General features: G+C 45.9%; 1 protein-coding gene across 1 annotated transcript in view; it reads left to right on the top strand.

Moving 5' to 3' along the window:
• The window catches only part of Map1b (microtubule associated protein 1B), a 94,315-nt gene extending 77,571 nt beyond the window's left edge, over nt 1-16,744 (top strand). Inside the window, exons 5-7 of the mRNA XM_052159878.1 lie at nt 4,584-11,070; nt 13,002-13,240; nt 14,629-16,744. Of these exons, the coding sequence (XP_052015838.1) occupies nt 4,584-11,070; nt 13,002-13,240; nt 14,629-14,784 (6,882 nt within the window). The 3' untranslated portion in view covers nt 14,785-16,744. The remainder of the gene's footprint in view (nt 1-4,583; nt 11,071-13,001; nt 13,241-14,628) is intronic.
• Nucleotides 16,745-17,123: the final 379 nt, after the last annotated feature.

Here is a 17,123-nt window from a genome sequence, read left to right on the forward strand (position 1 = left end):
ATGTCCTGTCCTAACCTAGACCCCATTTTCCAGAAATCATAGGACAAGATTAGTGTCACCAGAATCAGCAACTTGAGCAGTGCTCAGTCCAGTTAATAAATAAGTCTAAAAGCTTCTAATTTTCTCCGAGCATGATTAGGTGTCAGCGGAGAAGAAATACAGGCCTTGAAGCATTCTCCAAATTAACATAATATGGAGAAAAAGAAAACCCATGATGAATAAACCCTTTAAGTATGGCACGTCGGTAGAGGACAGAGCCAGGAAGGCACCGTGAAGTTTAAGCTTCTTGGACTCCGTACAAATCCATTTCATTGTCAACTAAAATCCCCAAGGTTTCCATGGATATTCTTGATAAGCTGTGTCTTCCAAGCCTGTCCTTATTGGCTGGCTGTTGAACCTTACATCCATCTCTTCAGAATGCCACCCTGTTGACAGTTGCCTTGCCTTTATGTCCTAAGTCCAAGGCTTCCTTAAACACCTTAGCTCTACCGTCCCACACCCCCTTTCTCCTCTCGTGTTGAAGCCATGCACAGCTTTGACGAGCAGTCTGTTCCATTTTCATCTCAGTCAGTCAACACTCAACAGCAGAGGAGTGAACTTGGAGCAGCCTACCGCAGAGCTTCCTCCTGGTTGACACTAAGAAGCACCTCTGCCTGTAATTCCACGTAATTCTGCTATCACACAGTTCCAAGACCCTGTTACATGTATTGCCAAAGCCCAGAGACACACTGTCTACAGTATTTCCTCTTTAGCTAAGCAGGTCCTTCAATCACAAAAGAAACCGTAGTTAGAACTCCGTGGTTTAGAGATTATAATTTGTTTTGTTAATATCTCCAGTAAAGCCATTTATTCCTGTATTTTCCTTCTTCTTTCAGTGTGCCTGCATTTAATCAGGAAAGGTAATTAACAAGAGACAATCTTATCCCAAAGCAGTATTGCTCCCACTCATGTCCATAATCCATCTTTGTAAGAACCATGGTAACAGCTTCTGTTTAATAAGCATCGATCGGCAGGCACTTGCCACAGCTGCAGGAAGTCAGCATGTATTGAATCGATCAAATTTAGTGCAGAATAACCTAGTATACTGCATCTGGTTATACATTGAGGAAACAAAGATAGAAACTTTCGCTGTAATAGGGTTTGCTGTGTGGCTGCTGTTACTATGAACATGGCTTCCTAGTTCATTTGGAAGCAGCCCCAGTCTCAAAGAACTAGGCATGCCCTTACTACTGCCAGCACTGTCAAGCCTTCCTGATCTCACCATTCACTGCAGAGGTGTGGCTTGAGCGTCTCCATGGTCTGGGTATCTTAAGATACCTGTTGCCCTTGACTCCTGTCCTCATCCTGATACTTGTCACTCACAGGCCTGGAGCTGCACTATGGGAAAACATAAGGGCATTAGTTCTGTTGGGTAGCCCCTCGGATGCTGTCATATCCCTCCTGTCTCCTGCCCTGTCCCATCTGTGCCCTTAACTGGCTCTCTCTTGACTTGGTGCTTCTGTCTCATTATGTACAGTGAACTGATGTTTTTCCAGCGTGATTAGATTTTCCCTGTCTGGATAGAGACTTGTTGAGCAGTACCAGAGGTGTGCTTTTTCTGGTCTCCCTACATTGTAGTTTTCTATGCAGTAATGGCTCCTGGTTGTCTTCCATGCTTCCTGACTTACTCAGATTTTTTGAGTCATTTTCTGCATTTCATAGGAACTCTCTCAAGAGAGTTAAGAGGTAGAAAGTAGGGTAATATTTCTCAAGTCTTCTTATTTTCTCCTTGAATTAGGTGACGATATATTTCATATTAAAAAGCTAATGGTTAGGAGCTGAAGAATTGACTAGACAGTTAAAAGAACTGTATGCTCTTCCAGAGAAGTAGGGTTCTGTTCCCAGCATCCACTTGATGGTCCATGACCACCCTGACACCTTTTCTGCCTTTCATAAGCACCAGGCATATGTGAATTGCACATACAGGCAAAACACTAATACACATAAAACTAAATAAATATATCTAAAAATGCCATTTTAAGTTAGTGACTAAATAACCCCAGACATACACAGCTAGACTAGACCTTCAGTTTATTTCAGCTCAGCTAGACTGGATCTCAGAGATTAAAATGAACCAAACTTAGTTTTTAGTTTTTGCTGTGAAAGATTTGGCAGTTTGGATTATCCTTGGTTTGCCCCCTAAAATGCACAGCATAAATAGTTCTCATGTGCTCTGTGTGAAAGTTAGAAATGAGAGAGCCCTTCCCACGTTGAAATTGTGGTGAGGAGGGTCTGTGTCAATTATTGGACAAGAAACAATATTTTAAAATAATAAATAAGATGTAGTAGGAAATCATTTGAAGGTTCAATGAGACGGGTAAAGATACTACCAAATCTTGTCAACCTGCGTTTGACCTCATTCCCCTCCCAGTACCCACACATTATAAAGAACCAACTCCAGCAAGTTACTCTCTGACCTCTCCACACACACACCAAGACATATACATGTCCAACAAATAAATAAATAGGTAAGTAAGTAAGTGCAATAAAAATAAAACCTTATTCATCTTTGCTTTGGCAAATAATTTGAAGAAAGTTTCCCCAAGGATGACTGGCGGTTATAAGAAATACTTTTTTCATTGATTTCCTTTTCTTCCAAGGATGCTTGCCATTTGCTGTTTTAGTTTCCCTAGTTCTCAAAACAAGAGTTGACATTTAACTGGTTTATGGAACGTGATGAAGTCAGAGGAAAATAGCACACAGCATTGTTATTTTGGTATTGTATGACATCAATTTACGATGGAAAACAAAAATGGCTGTTCCCTTGCAATCTACTATAGGAAAGTATGGGTTCTACACGTTGTCTTTGCATGCATACCCTCACAGCCATAGCCCTGGAATGAAGTATTCTGGAATTCACTGAGACTAGGAGCCAAGAGGAAGAGTTCAGAGCAGGTGACTCAGGAATTGCCTTTGTTTTGACCCTGAATCATTTGCATCAGGATACCCTTTGTCACTTGAACCTCTGAGCAGATGTGTGAGATTTGCTGAGACAAGTTTGGGGCTTCTGATGATTTACCTTTGCTAAGTCAAGACCCATACAAAACCCATGGCCTTGATATTGAAAACTATTCCCAGGAACCATACTTGTTTTGGTCCTGATTCAGTTTTCCATATTTACTTTCTTGGGAAGTACTGAATGGCATATTGAAAAACATGTTTATGACAAGTGAGATCTGATTCAGTCACAGCCAGTTTGTCCCCAGTCCATTGAACGCAAGCTGAGCGGCTCACCTTGGAATTATTTATTTTTATTTTTTTCACCTTAGAGTTAAACTTACACGGAGGAATGATGTGACCGCTGGCTTGTACAACTGCCTAACCACTTTGTCATCAGGGCTTCATCAGGAGCATTTGGCAGAGGATCTGCTAGGCCAGTCGTATAGTGAGTGTAGGTGCCAGAATCTAGTAATTTGTAGTAGTAGGGGGCAATCAATAATTTCCTGCCCACCAGAGGGAAAAACAAAACAAAACCAACCACCACACTTTTTTCTCCTGTGTCTACTGAGTTCTGAAAGAAGAAACAAGACATATACTATTACTATACTATGAATAGTATAGTAAGACATATACTATTTATTAATGGATTAAGAGAAGCAAAGGCTTTATTTATTTTTTATTAGTTCTTTGAGAATTTTGTACATTGTATTTTGACCACATTCACCCCCTCCCATAATTCCTCCCAGATCTGTCCCCTTTCCCTACCAATTAACCTTGTGTCCTCTTTTTCATTTAAACAAACAAACAAACAAACAAACACACCCACATTCTCCAGTTTGTGCTGCCCATATTTTCTTGGATGTGTGGCCTCCCACTGGGTGTGGTCTATCTAGTAAGGGGCCACACCCTTTAGAACTAACTATCCCTTTTCTAGCAGCTGTCAATTGCCAATAGTGCTTTAGCTAGTGGTGAGACTTCTTCTCTGTGCTGGCTGTTTGTCTGACTTGGGCTAAAGGAAAGTGTTCTAGCCCATGGTAAAATGATGGATAGCTTTTCTTCTGTGATTGTCTAGTATTTGTTAAAGGGCATCTTTGCATGGCCAACACCCAGAGGCAATATTTAAGTTATGTTATAGCTTGTGACATAATCACCAGTCACCTGGATGGTCCCTAGTTTTAGAACTGGAACAGGGTTCTGGGCAAGGACACACAGTGAGAGGGTCCTAGAGTAGAGGCCTTGAGGTAGTACAGGGTACATGTGAGCCTCTCAGAAGAGAGGCTGTCTACCTTCAAGTTTATCAATAATTTAGTCAGGACCCTGGCCAAGTAATGGTCAGGTTTTTGTTTGTCTTTATTTTGTGTTTGTTTGTTTGTTCCCGAGACTGAGTTTCTCTGTGTAGCCCTGGCTGTCCTGGAACATGCTTTGTAGACCAGGGTGGCCTCGAACTCACAGAGGGGACCACTTGCATTTGCCTCCCGAGTGCTGGGCCCAAGTCCTATGTAAAGTCAGAGATCCTATAATAACTAGCAGTAATGGAGAGGATGATGGTAAGTCAATGAGATCACTTACCCTTTTTTTCCCTTTCTTTCTGTTTTCAAACCCAGATTGGGGAGCTCCTGAGCACCACCCACCCTGCCAACAAAGCCAGCCTCACCCTCTTCTGCCCCGAGGAGGGAGACTGGAAGAACTCCAACCTTGACAGACACAATCTTCAAGACTTCATCAACATTAAGCTCAACTCGGCTTCTATCTTGCCAGAAATGGAGGGACTTTCTGAGTTCACCGAGTATCTCTCAGAGTCTGTAGAAGTGCCCTCTCCCTTTGACATCCTGGAGCCCCCGACCTCGGGCGGATTTCTGAAGCTCTCCAAGCCCTGCTGTTACATTTTCCCAGGGGGCCGTGGGGACTCTGCCCTGTTCGCAGTGAACGGATTCAATATGCTCATTAACGGAGGATCCGAGAGGAAGTCTTGCTTCTGGAAGCTCATTCGGCACTTGGACCGCGTGGACTCCATCCTGCTCACCCACATTGGGGACGACAATTTGCCTGGGATCAATAGCATGCTTCAGCGCAAAATTGCAGAGCTGGAAGAGGAGCGTTCCCAGGGGTCCACCAGCAACAGTGACTGGATGAAAAACCTCATCTCTCCTGACTTGGGGGTTGTGTTTCTCAACGTACCTGAAAATCTGAAAAACCCAGAACCCAACATCAAGATGAAGAGAAGCATAGAAGAAGCTTGCTTCACGCTCCAGTATCTAAACAAACTGTCCATGAAACCAGAGCCCTTATTTAGAAGTGTAGGCAATACCATTGAGCCTGTCATCCTGTTCCAAAAAATGGGAGTGGGTAAACTTGAGATGTACGTGCTTAACCCAGTCAAAAGCAGCAAGGAAATGCAGTATTTTATGCAACAGTGGACTGGCACCAACAAAGACAAGGCCGAACTAATCCTGCCCAATGGTCAAGAAGTCGACATCCCGATTTCCTACTTAACATCAGTCTCATCTCTGATTGTGTGGCATCCAGCCAACCCTGCTGAGAAAATCATTCGGGTTCTGTTTCCTGGAAACAGCACCCAGTACAACATCCTAGAAGGACTGGAAAAACTCAAACATCTAGACTTCCTAAAGCAGCCACTGGCCACGCAGAAAGATCTCACTGGCCAGGTGTCCACCCCCCCAGTGAAACAGGTCAAACTGAAACAGCGGGCTGACAGCCGAGAGAGTCTGAAGCCAGCCACAAAACCACTCCCTAGTAAATCAGTGAGGAAGGAGTCCAAGGAGGAAACCCCCGAAGTCACAAAAGCTAGTCAAGCGGAGAAAACACCCAAAGTTGAAAGCAAAGAGAAAGTGATAGTGAAAAAAGACAAGCCGGTAAAGACAGAAAGTAAACCTTCGGTGACAGAAAAGGAGGTGACCAGCAAAGAGGAGCAGTCCCCCGCGAAAGCTGAGGTAGCTGAGAAGCAAACCCCCGAGAGCAAACCCAAAGTCACCAAAGAGAAAGTGGTCAAAAAGGAAATAAAGACAAAGCCCGAGGAAAAGAAAGAGGAGAAGCCCAAGAAAGAGGTGGCTAAAAAGGAAGACAAAACGCCCCTCAAGAAAGACGAGAAGCCAAAAAAGGAAGAGGTGAAGAAGGAGATCAAGAAAGAAATCAAAAAAGAAGAGAAAAAAGAACTGAAGAAAGATGTGAAGAAGGAAACACCCCTGAAGGATGCCAAGAAGGAGGTGAAGAAAGAGGAAAAGAAAGAAGTTAAAAAGGAAGAGAAGGAACCCAAAAAGGAAATCAAGAAGATCTCCAAGGACATAAAGAAATCGACTCCTCTGTCAGACACAAAGAAACCAGCTGCATTGAAACCAAAAGTAGCAAAGAAAGAAGAGTCCACCAAGAAGGAGCCTATTGCTGCTGGGAAACTCAAGGACAAGGGGAAGGTCAAAGTCATTAAAAAGGAAGGCAAGACCGCAGAAGCAGCTGCCACAGCTGTTGGCACCGCTGCCACCACAGCTGCCGCAGTGGCTGCAGCTGGAATAGCGGCCAGTGGTCCTGCCAAAGAACTTGAAGCTGAGAGGTCCCTTATGTCATCCCCTGAGGATCTGACCAAGGACTTTGAGGAGCTGAAGGCTGAGGAGATTGATGTGGCCAAGGACATCAAGCCTCAGCTGGAGCTCATTGAAGATGAAGAGAAACTAAAGGAAACAGAGCCGGAAGAAGCCTACGTCATCCAGAAAGAGACGGAAGTCAGCAAAGGTTCTGCTGAGTCACCTGATGAGGGGATCACCACCACCGAGGGGGAGGGGGAGTGTGAGCAGACCCCTGAGGAGCTGGAGCCAGTTGAGAAGCAGGGCGTGGATGACATTGAGAAGTTTGAAGATGAAGGAGCTGGTTTTGAGGAATCCTCAGAGGCTGGAGACTATGAAGAGAAGGCAGAAACTGAGGAGGCCGAGGAGCCGGAAGATGACGGAGAAGACAATGTGAGCGGGAGTGCCTCTAAGCACAGCCCCACAGAAGATGACGAAAGTGCCAAGGCTGAGGCGGACGTGCACATCAAGGAGAAGAGGGAGTCTGTGGCCAGTGGCGACGACCGGGCAGAAGAAGACATGGATGAAGTACTTGAGAAAGGAGAAGCTGAACAATCTGAGGAGGAGGGTGAAGAGGACAAAACAGAGGATGCCAGAGAGGAAGACTACGAGCCTGACAAAATGGAGGCTGAAGATTATGTGATGGCTGTCGCTGACAAGGCCGCTGAGGCTGGAGTCACCGAGGAGCAGTATGGCTTCCTGGGCACATCAGCCAAGCAACTCGGAGGCCAGTCTCCTAGCCGAGAACCTGCATCTTCAATTCATGATGAGACCCTGCCTGGAGGCTCTGAGAGCGAGGCCACTGCTTCAGATGAGGAGAATCGGGAAGACCAGCCTGAGGAATTCACTGCCACCTCTGGATACACTCAGTCTACCATTGAGATATCTAGCGAGCCTACTCCAATGGATGAGATGTCTACTCCTCGTGACGTGATGAGTGACGAGACCAATAATGAAGAGACAGAGTCCCCGTCTCAGGAGTTCGTAAACATCACCAAATACGAATCTTCACTGTATTCTCAGGAGTACTCCAAACCGGCCGTTGCCTCATTCAACGGATTGTCAGACGGGTCAAAAACAGATGCCACGGATGGTAAGGATTACAACGCCTCCGCCTCCACCATATCACCACCTTCGTCCATGGAAGAGGACAAATTCAGCAAGTCTGCTCTTCGAGATGCTTACTGCTCAGAAGAGAAAGAAGTGAAAGCTGGTACCGAGTTGGGCATCAGAGATGTTTCAGATGAGAGACTTAGCCCAGCCAAGAGTCCATCCTTGAGTCCGTCTCCACCATCACCCATAGAGAAGACTCCCCTGGGTGAACGTTGCGTGAATTTCTCTCTGACACCCAATGAGATTAAAGTGTCGGCAGAGGGAGAAGCAACATCAGTGTCCCCTGGAGTGACCCAAGCAGTAGTTGAAGAACATTGTGCCAGTCCTGAGGAGAAGACTCTGGAAGTAGTGTCACCATCTCAGTCCGTGACAGGCAGTGCTGGCCACACACCTTACTACCAATCTCCTACCGATGAAAAGTCCAGTCACCTACCTACAGAAGTCACTGAAAAGCCACAGGCAGTTCCGGTGAGCTTTGAATTCAGTGAGGCCAAAGATGAGAATGAGAGATCCTCCATAAGCCCCATGGATGAACCCGTGCCTGACTCGGAGTCTCCTGTGGAGAAAGTTCTGTCTCCTTTACGCAGCCCTCCCCTCATCGGGTCTGAGTCCGCATATGAAGACTTCCTGAGTGCTGATAGCAAGGCCCTTGGCAGACGCTCTGAAAGCCCCTTTGAAGGAAAGAATGGAAAGCCAGGCTTCCCAGACAGAGAAAGCCCAGTTTCTGACCTGAGTTCTGCTGGTCTTTACCAAGACAAACAAGAAGAGAAAGGCACAGGCTTCATACCCATAAAGGAAGACTTTGGTCCAGAAAAGAAAACCAGTGATGTCGAAATCATGAGTTCTCAATCAGCTCTGGCTTTGGATGAAAGGAAATTGGGAGGAGATGTATCTCCAACACAAATAGATGTCAGTCAGTTTGGCTCCTTCAAAGAAGACACCAAGATGTCCATTTCAGAAGGCACAGTCTCAGACAAGTCAGCCACACCTGTGGATGAGGGTGTGGCAGAAGACACCTACTCTCACATGGAGGGTGTGGCCTCAGTCTCCACTGCCTCTGTGGCTACAAGCTCGTTTCCAGAGCCAACCACAGATGACGTGTCTCCTTCTCTGCATGCTGAAGTGGGTTCTCCACATTCCACAGAGGTTGATGACTCCCTGTCAGTTTCTGTGGTGCAAACACCTACCACTTTCCAGGAAACAGAAATGTCCCCGTCGAAAGAAGAGTGCCCAAGACCAATGTCAATTTCTCCTCCAGACTTCTCCCCTAAGACAGCCAAATCCAGGACACCAGTTCAAGATCACCGATCCGAACAGTCTTCGATGTCTATTGAGTTTGGCCAGGAATCCCCTGAGCATTCTCTTGCTATGGACTTCAGTCGGCAGTCTCCGGATCACCCTACTATGGGTGCTGGTGTGCTTCACATCACTGAAAATGGGCCGACTGAGGTGGACTACAGTCCCTCTGATATCCAGGACTCTAGTTTGTCACATAAGATCCCGCCAATGGAAGAGCCGTCCTACACCCAGGATAACGATCTGTCTGAGCTTCTCTCTGTGTCTCAGGTAGAGGCTTCACCATCCACCTCTTCTGCTCACACCCCTTCTCAGATAGCCTCTCCTCTTCAGGAAGACACTCTCTCTGATGTCATTCCTCCCAGGGAGATGTCCTTATATGCCTCTCTTGCGTCCGAAAAAGTGCAGAGCCTGGAAGGAGAGAAACTCTCTCCGAAATCTGATATTTCTCCACTCACCCCACGAGAGTCCTCACCTTTATATTCACCTGGCTTTTCAGATTCTACCTCTGCAGCTAAAGAGGCTGCAGGAGCTCGCCAAGCCTCCTCTTCCCCACCGTTAGATGCAGCAACCGCGGAGCCCTATGGCTTCCGCTCCTCAGCGTTATTTGATACGATGCAACATCATCTGGCCTTGAACCAAGATTTGACTACACCTAGTGTGGAGAAGGACAGCGGAGGGAAGACACCCGGTGACTTCGCCTATGCCTATCAAAAGCCCGAGAATGCCACCGGATCTCCAGATGAAGAAGATTACGACTATGACTCGCACGAGAAAACCATCCGGACCCACGATGTGGGTGGTTACTACTATGAGAAGACAGAGAGAAGCATAAAATCCCCATGTGACAGTGGATACTCCTATGAGACCATTGAGAAGACCACCAAGACCCCAGAAGATGGTGGCTACACCTGTGAAATTACTGAGAAAACCACTCGGACCCCTGAAGAGGGTGGGTATTCATATGAGATCAGCGAGAAGACGACACGGACCCCTGACGTAAGTGGCTACACCTACGAAAAGACTGAGAGGTCCAGAAGGCTCCTGGATGACATTAGCAATGGCTACGATGACACTGAGGATGGCGGCCACACACTTGGCGACTGTAGCTACTCCTACGAAACCACTGAGAAAATTACCAGCTTTCCTGAGTCTGAAAGCTATTCCTATGAGACAACCACAAAAACAACACGGAGCCCAGACACCTCTGCATACTGTTACGAGACCATGGAGAAGATCACCAAGACCCCACAGGCATCCACATACTCCTATGAGACCTCAGACCGATGCTACACTACAGAAAAGAAGTCCCCCTCAGAGGCACGCCAGGATGTTGATTTATGTCTGGTGTCCTCCTGTGAATTCAAACATCCCAAGACTGAGCTCTCGCCTTCCTTCATTAATCCAAATCCTCTCGAGTGGTTTGCTGGTGAAGAGCCCACTGAAGAATCCGAGAAGCCACTCACTCAGTCTGGAGGCGCCCCCCCACCTTCAGGAGGAAAACCACAGGGAAGGCAATGCGATGAAACCCCACCCACCTCGGTCAGTGAGTCAGCTCCATCCCAGACGGACTCTGATGTTCCCCCAGAGACGGAGGAGTGTCCCTCCATCACAGCCGACGCCAATATTGACTCCGAAGACGAGTCAGAAACCATCCCCACAGACAAAACCGTCACATACAAACACATGGACCCACCTCCTGCCCCCATGCAAGACCGAAGCCCTTCTCCTCGTCACCCTGATGTGTCCATGGTGGACCCAGAGGCCTTGGCTATTGATCAGAACCTAGGCAAGGCTCTGAAGAAGGACCTGAAGGAGAAGACCAAGACCAAGAAGCCAGGCACGAAGACCAAGTCCTCTTCACCTGTCAAAAAGGGTGATGGGAAGTCCAAGCCTTTAGCAGCGTCCCCTAAACCGGGAGCTTTGAAGGAATCCTCTGACAAGGTGTCCAGAGTGGCTTCTCCCAAGAAGAAAGAGTCCATGGAAAAAGTTACGAAGACCACCACCACTCCTGAGGTCAAAGCCACACGCGGCGAAGAGAAGGACAAGGAGACTAAGAACGCAGCCAACGCGTCTGCATCCAAGTCAGCGAAGACGGCAGCGGCAGGTAGGCGGGGTTACTTGAAAGCCTGTCTACTCTGTCTTTTTGCTGGCACACAGACGGATGCTTCACCTTTCTTCCGCCTTCCTTTTCCGCTTAAAGGTTCACCTCCTGGCCTGGTGTGGCTTAGAGATAGCAGTGTATATGGCTGGTGGGATCCGTGGGCTGGAATTGCTGGGTTGATATCATTCTGGACGCAGCCTCAGGCCTGTTACAAACCGGTCAGAAGTAAGGATGTGTGTCTCAGGCTGCTCTGGGAGGCTTCAGGCGGGCTGACCTTAAAAAATCACATCAGGGTGATAGGTCAGGAACTCCCAAAGGTGTATGGTAGACCAAAGGTTCCCTGGCAGACCTGCAATTTTGCTAGGCCCGATATTTAGTTCTATAAAATTTAAAATGTAAAATTATAAAAATTGACACATTTGGGAAAAAAAAAAACCTATCATTTAGGCAATATGTGCCCGTTGAAACATGTGCTGTGTTTTCTTACCTGCTAGTGAACAATGCAATTCCAGTTGACCCATAACTATCGAGTAGAAAAAGAGGAAAACTTTCAAGGGTAGGTGTCTCCTTCCTACCCTTCGCCTTGCTAGCACAGTGATTTCTCAGACAGGAAGTCTACTCAGCAGAAGCTAAGTAAAAATGCCTGACGAGCCAGGCGGTGGTGGCGCACGCCCGTAATCCCAGCACTCTGAGAGGCAGAGGCAGGTGGATTTCTGAGTTCGAGGCCAGCCTGGTCTACAGAGTGAGTTCCAGGACAGCCAGGGTTATACAGAGAAACCCTGTCTCGAAAAAAATCAAATCCAAAAATAAACAAAAAACAAAAAACAAAAAAAACCCCAAACAAACAAACAAAAAAAGAAATGTCTGAAGATTCCCCATTTGCCACTGATACCCAGCGGTCTCCATTCCTTGTCGATGGCTTAAGGCTTGCCTTCTGTTTTGTGAGATAGGCTCTTGCCATTCTGGAAATTATTGGACATTATTTCCAAGTTCCAACCCCAAATTTCTCAACCATTTTTCCCCTGAAGCTCAAGTTATTTACTCAAATATCAGCGTTTTATTTTTAAATCATTCTAGCATGAGCCAATTCAAAGATAAACTCTAGTTTGATACTTCCATGATGATGCAGTGGTAGAAAACTAGGAGAAATCTTTGCTTCCCATAATTCAACTCTTCTGTTTCTACAAGAGCAGTGTGTTTCAGACACCGTCCATCGCATTGCACAGTAGGACAGCAGTTGCCGCGGACACACTGTGGGGCTAGAACCAGGGCTGCCATGCAGCTGTGTGGGCCACACTGCACACGCGACCAGAAACCCATGCATAATTACGTCTGAATTTAAATTAATTTCAATGGGCAATCAGAAATTTCTTACTGCTGAAAACCATATTTGTCCATTCATGTTTCGTTGTTCAATTCCATATGATGTCAGGATCCATAGGTTGAGCCTCTGTTTTATAAAGATTTTCAAACTAAAATACACATTAGTACTAGTGGATCCTTTGGATGGAGAGCACTCTTATTTAATTTAATTTAATTATTTAATTTAATTTAATTTAATTTTATTTTATTTTTGGTTTTCTCAAAACAGGGTTTCTTTATATAACAGACCTGGCTGTCCTCGAACTCACAGAGATCCATGTGCCTCTGCATCCCGAGTGCTGGCATTAAAGGCATGTGCCACCACTACCTGGCACTAATTCTTTTTTTAAAAAAAAAGTCCAGAAAACTCTTATTTTCAATTTCTCCTATTGAGATGACAAACAGGCATGGTATAATTCCTCCGAACCCTAGTGTTTGAGGTCCTATACGAGGTGCCAGGGAGCTGCGACTCCTACCATCCTTCTCATGTCCCAGAGACCCCAGCTGGGGATCCGTGGATGTGTCTGTGTCTTCACACTGCCATGACCCTTGCTTTGTCTTTGTTACCAAAGGATCAGGAACCACGAAGACAGCCAAGTCGTCCACCGTGCCTCCAGGCCTCCCTGTGTATTTAGACCTGTGCTATATTCCCAACCACAGCAACAGTAAGAACGTTGATGTCGAGTTTTTCAAGAGAGTGAGGTCATCTTACTACGTGGTGAGTGGGAACGACCCTGCCGCCGAGGAGCCCAGCCGGGCTGTCCTGGATGCCTTGTTGGAAGGGAAGGCTCAGTGGGGAAGCAACATGCAGGTAAGAGCATGAGGCCTACGTCTGAGCTGCCTCTGAGCTAGAGCTAGAGGCAAAGAGAAGGAACCATTTTGAAATTAGCATCTTTGTCATTGCAGATCCACATGTCCTACCTCCTGAGTATTGCATGTGAAATATGCCAATAAAGTTTTCAACAAATGTTTTTCAGGAACCACAACCAAACTATAAAAATTAAAAGGCTTTGTTTTTCATTGAGGGGAGCCTAGAATCGAAATCAGCTAGGTACTTGCAGTTCATGCAAAAGGTCAAATAAAAGGTCAGTTTGGCATACAGAAGATAGCTCAAGGTGGCATCCTTGACACTTGCCACTGTCAGTGGCAGTAGCAGAGAACCACCTTACCTAAGGCAGAGTCCATGCACTGGTAAAATGACCTGAAATGAATTGCTGTCCCTTTGTCCCTGCATGCTGTTGTATGTGTGAAGTGAAGTTGTCCTGAGCCTGTGGAACTGCTGCTAAGGAATTGTCTCTACTCATTTGTGTCTCACTAGGAGACTAAAGCTAGGAACAGGGTCACTGGGCCAGGTACGTGGGGATCGAGTCTCCAGGTGAAATTCCAGAGTAGTGCCACTGTCTCTCAGGGCCTTGTTCAGTTCCGGCCCCCTAGGGCTGGCTGTGAACCATCCAGCCTGCAGGTTCCTATTGGGCTCTGATCACTGGTTATCTGATTCACATAACAAGTACCGATCGGTACTCCACTCCTATAGCACACAGTCTCTGTTTTCAGGCAACGGGTGGGCTTCTGAGGGTTTGAGCTACAATATAAAACTTCCCTTTTGTTTTTGTTTTTGTTTTTCCGAGACAGGGTTTCTCTGTGTAACCCTGACTGTCCTGGAACTCACTCTGTAGAGCAGGCTGGCCTCGAACTCAGAAATCTGCCTGCCTCTGCTTCTCGAGTGCTGGAATTAAAGGCGTGTGCCACCACCGCCCTGCTCGATCTAAAACTTCTTGCATCAAGTATGGAGTACAGTCTGTTCAACATTTGCCCGCTGCTAATGGAAACATGAGAGACGATACCTAACCCAACAGCTCTCATCCCTACGGCCTTGAAAAACCAACAGTGAGATTTACATGGATGAACTACAAGTTCCTAGGGGATTCAGATTCTAGGCTCTAATTCCTCCCCTCAATGACCGCCCCCCCCAAAAAATAAATAAATAAGAATTAAAAATAAACTTCTAATTTTTACAGCTTGGTTGTGGTTCCTGGAAAACATTAGTTGAGAGCTTCATTTGCATTTTTGGGGAAAAGGACTTTTTTTTTCTTTTATCCCTTTCTGCTAGTGATCCAACAGACACCTTGTTTCATTTTTTTACTCCTGGTGTTTATCCCTACTGCTCTTTAAATATCCCCCCTTTCTCCCCTTCTGTAGGTGACTCTCATCCCAACACACGACTCCGAGGTGATGAGGGAGTGGTACCAGGAGACCCACGAGAAGCAGCAGGACCTCAACATCATGGTCTTAGCAAGCAGTAGTACAGTGGTCATGCAAGACGAGTCCTTCCCCGCATGCAAGATAGAACTGTAGAAACCGCAGCCGGCCGCACCACAGGATTTGAACTGTGTTTCCGGAAATTCTTGAATTTGAAACTACCTTTTCTAAAGCGTCCATTCATCTAATTAAGTCACTGAACTATATTACCTGCCAGATGTTCTACTATGTCATGGTGATGAAAGTCACTGACATTTCTCAATGTTCGCCGACCGCTAAGGGAAGTAACCACATTCCCACAATAGATTTCGAGTTATTGCAAAATTACCTACCCCCCGTTCATCTCTGCTGAACATTTGGAAGCCATGCACTCGCGCACCCAACTGACTTCTGCTAGGTATTGGCATTTATCTTAGAGAGAGAAAGAGAGAGGGAAAGAGAGTCAGTGGGAGGGGAGGGAGAGAGGCAGGAGAGAGGGACAAAGAAACTGCAGGAGAGAGAGAGAGAGTGAGAGAGAAAGAATCAGAAAGAAAAAAGAAAGCAAGAGACAAAGGCGGAGAGTTCTGATGAGATGCCCAGGGAGGAAGAGTGGGCAGGATGGGGTATAGAGACACACCAGCAACTAGGTCTGCATTTTCTTAGACCACAGCTAGTCTGTGGTCTACACAGGTGGAGTTTTCCATTTTCATCAGAGTCATCGGAAAGAGTCTTAATCTCCTAAAGCATGGTTCTTAAGAACAGAATGAAGCCTGTTAGGAGGGCATGAGATTTTTCACGCCTTAATTCAATGCCTTTGCTGTGGTAAAGGCTGCTCACGGCATGATGTAGCGAGTGTAGACTGGACGAGCGAGTGGTTTGAGCCCCATTCAGAACTCTCAGACTTTTCAAACACATCAGTAGGTTGATCTAAGGCATGCTCCCAGCATTTGTCTACCCAAGTCCACACCAAATCAACCTGCATGCAACAACACCCGAGTCCACCCCAGTTAACTGAAGCAAATACCAAAGCAGTTGGGAGTACACAAGGGAGACATTTTGCCTTAGGAAGTGACTTGAATGTACAAAGTTACCCGATGCACTTATTTTTTAATGTGAGACAGCAAGTTTTTAAAACATCCACGTAGGACTGTAGATACTCCAGGTAAGGGAGCGTGTTGGGAGGGAAGCTCGTCTGATTGGCCCAACGGTGTAGTGCAGAGTCATACTTGGTGAATGTCACCACTGCTGATGTACCCGGGGCCGCTCAGCCAAATACACTGCACCTTTTGTAGCTTCTTTATTGCTTCAAGTTCAAGACTGAAACGGCTTCTTTGATCAGAACCAGGAAGACAGCAAATCTTGTGATGGAAGAGGTTCTCAGCAAGTGTACAGTATCTGCCTTCCTTTGTCTTGCATTGGCTATTTTAATTTTCCATTAATTTCAACACACGGGAACACATACATGTACAGAAGATTTTTTTTTTAGCTATGTGAGAACTTTTTCATAGATGAACTTTTTAATCAATGTTTTCATTTACAGAAAAATGCAAAGAAAAATTTGAAGCGATGGTCTTTTTTTTTAATTATCATTTTAAGTGTTTTGTAAGAAAAAATTGAAGTTTTTTGAGGTTCTGGCAAGATGTGAAGTCTGATATTGAAGTCGTAATATTTATTTAAATACTCCCTGTCGCTACCGGAAATGGCGGTACCTCCCGCCCTTTGACTCGCATGCGTGAAAGTGTGAGTCGCGCTGTGTGAGAGCGGGTAGGTGGCGGGTAGGTTCCTGTTCCAGGAATCACCCAGTGCTATCCCCTCCTCCAAGTTGAGAAGCAACCTAGCACCAGTTTGCTTCGTGGTTTTCTCTTCTGGAAAACATTCAGTGGAAGAAATAATAGATTGAAAACAAATGAATTCTCAGCTTCTATGTTCACCATGTAGAGAGTTCAGACATAATGTCCACCGCCGTCATCACCAAACCACAGACTTGGGACGCCAGATCACGAGGACAACTTTCTCCAAGTTTCAAGTGGCAGATCCACTTACCAGGGTTCAGAGGCGGCAGACTTCTCAGTGACAGCTGTGCAGACTCCTAAGATCTACGGAGTAGTGAACAATGACCTCATTTTATTTTCTATGTTAGTTATTTATTTCAAGATTTACATTTTAGTTTACTTTCGTCCGTGAAGTGTATGTTTCGCACTGCTATTTACTCTGAGGGTTTAAACAATATTTCTCCAGGGTTCCCGCACTGAGGACCCGTGCAGTCTACTTAATGCTGTGAATCACATTTTCCAAATGTTTAATTTTTTAAAGAAAATTAATATTCTATTTTTGTTAGGCGTCTCTAGGAATGCAGCTTTTATTTATTATCCTATTTCTTTCAAACCCGTAACAGTGACACATTAAAGGTACAAAACCGTCCTATCTGATGGGACAGTCATTGTGATGAAAACGGA

Source organism: Apodemus sylvaticus, chromosome 16 (assembly GCF_947179515.1).
Source record: "Apodemus sylvaticus chromosome 16, mApoSyl1.1, whole genome shotgun sequence".
NCBI lineage: Eukaryota > Metazoa > Chordata > Mammalia > Rodentia > Muridae > Apodemus > Apodemus sylvaticus.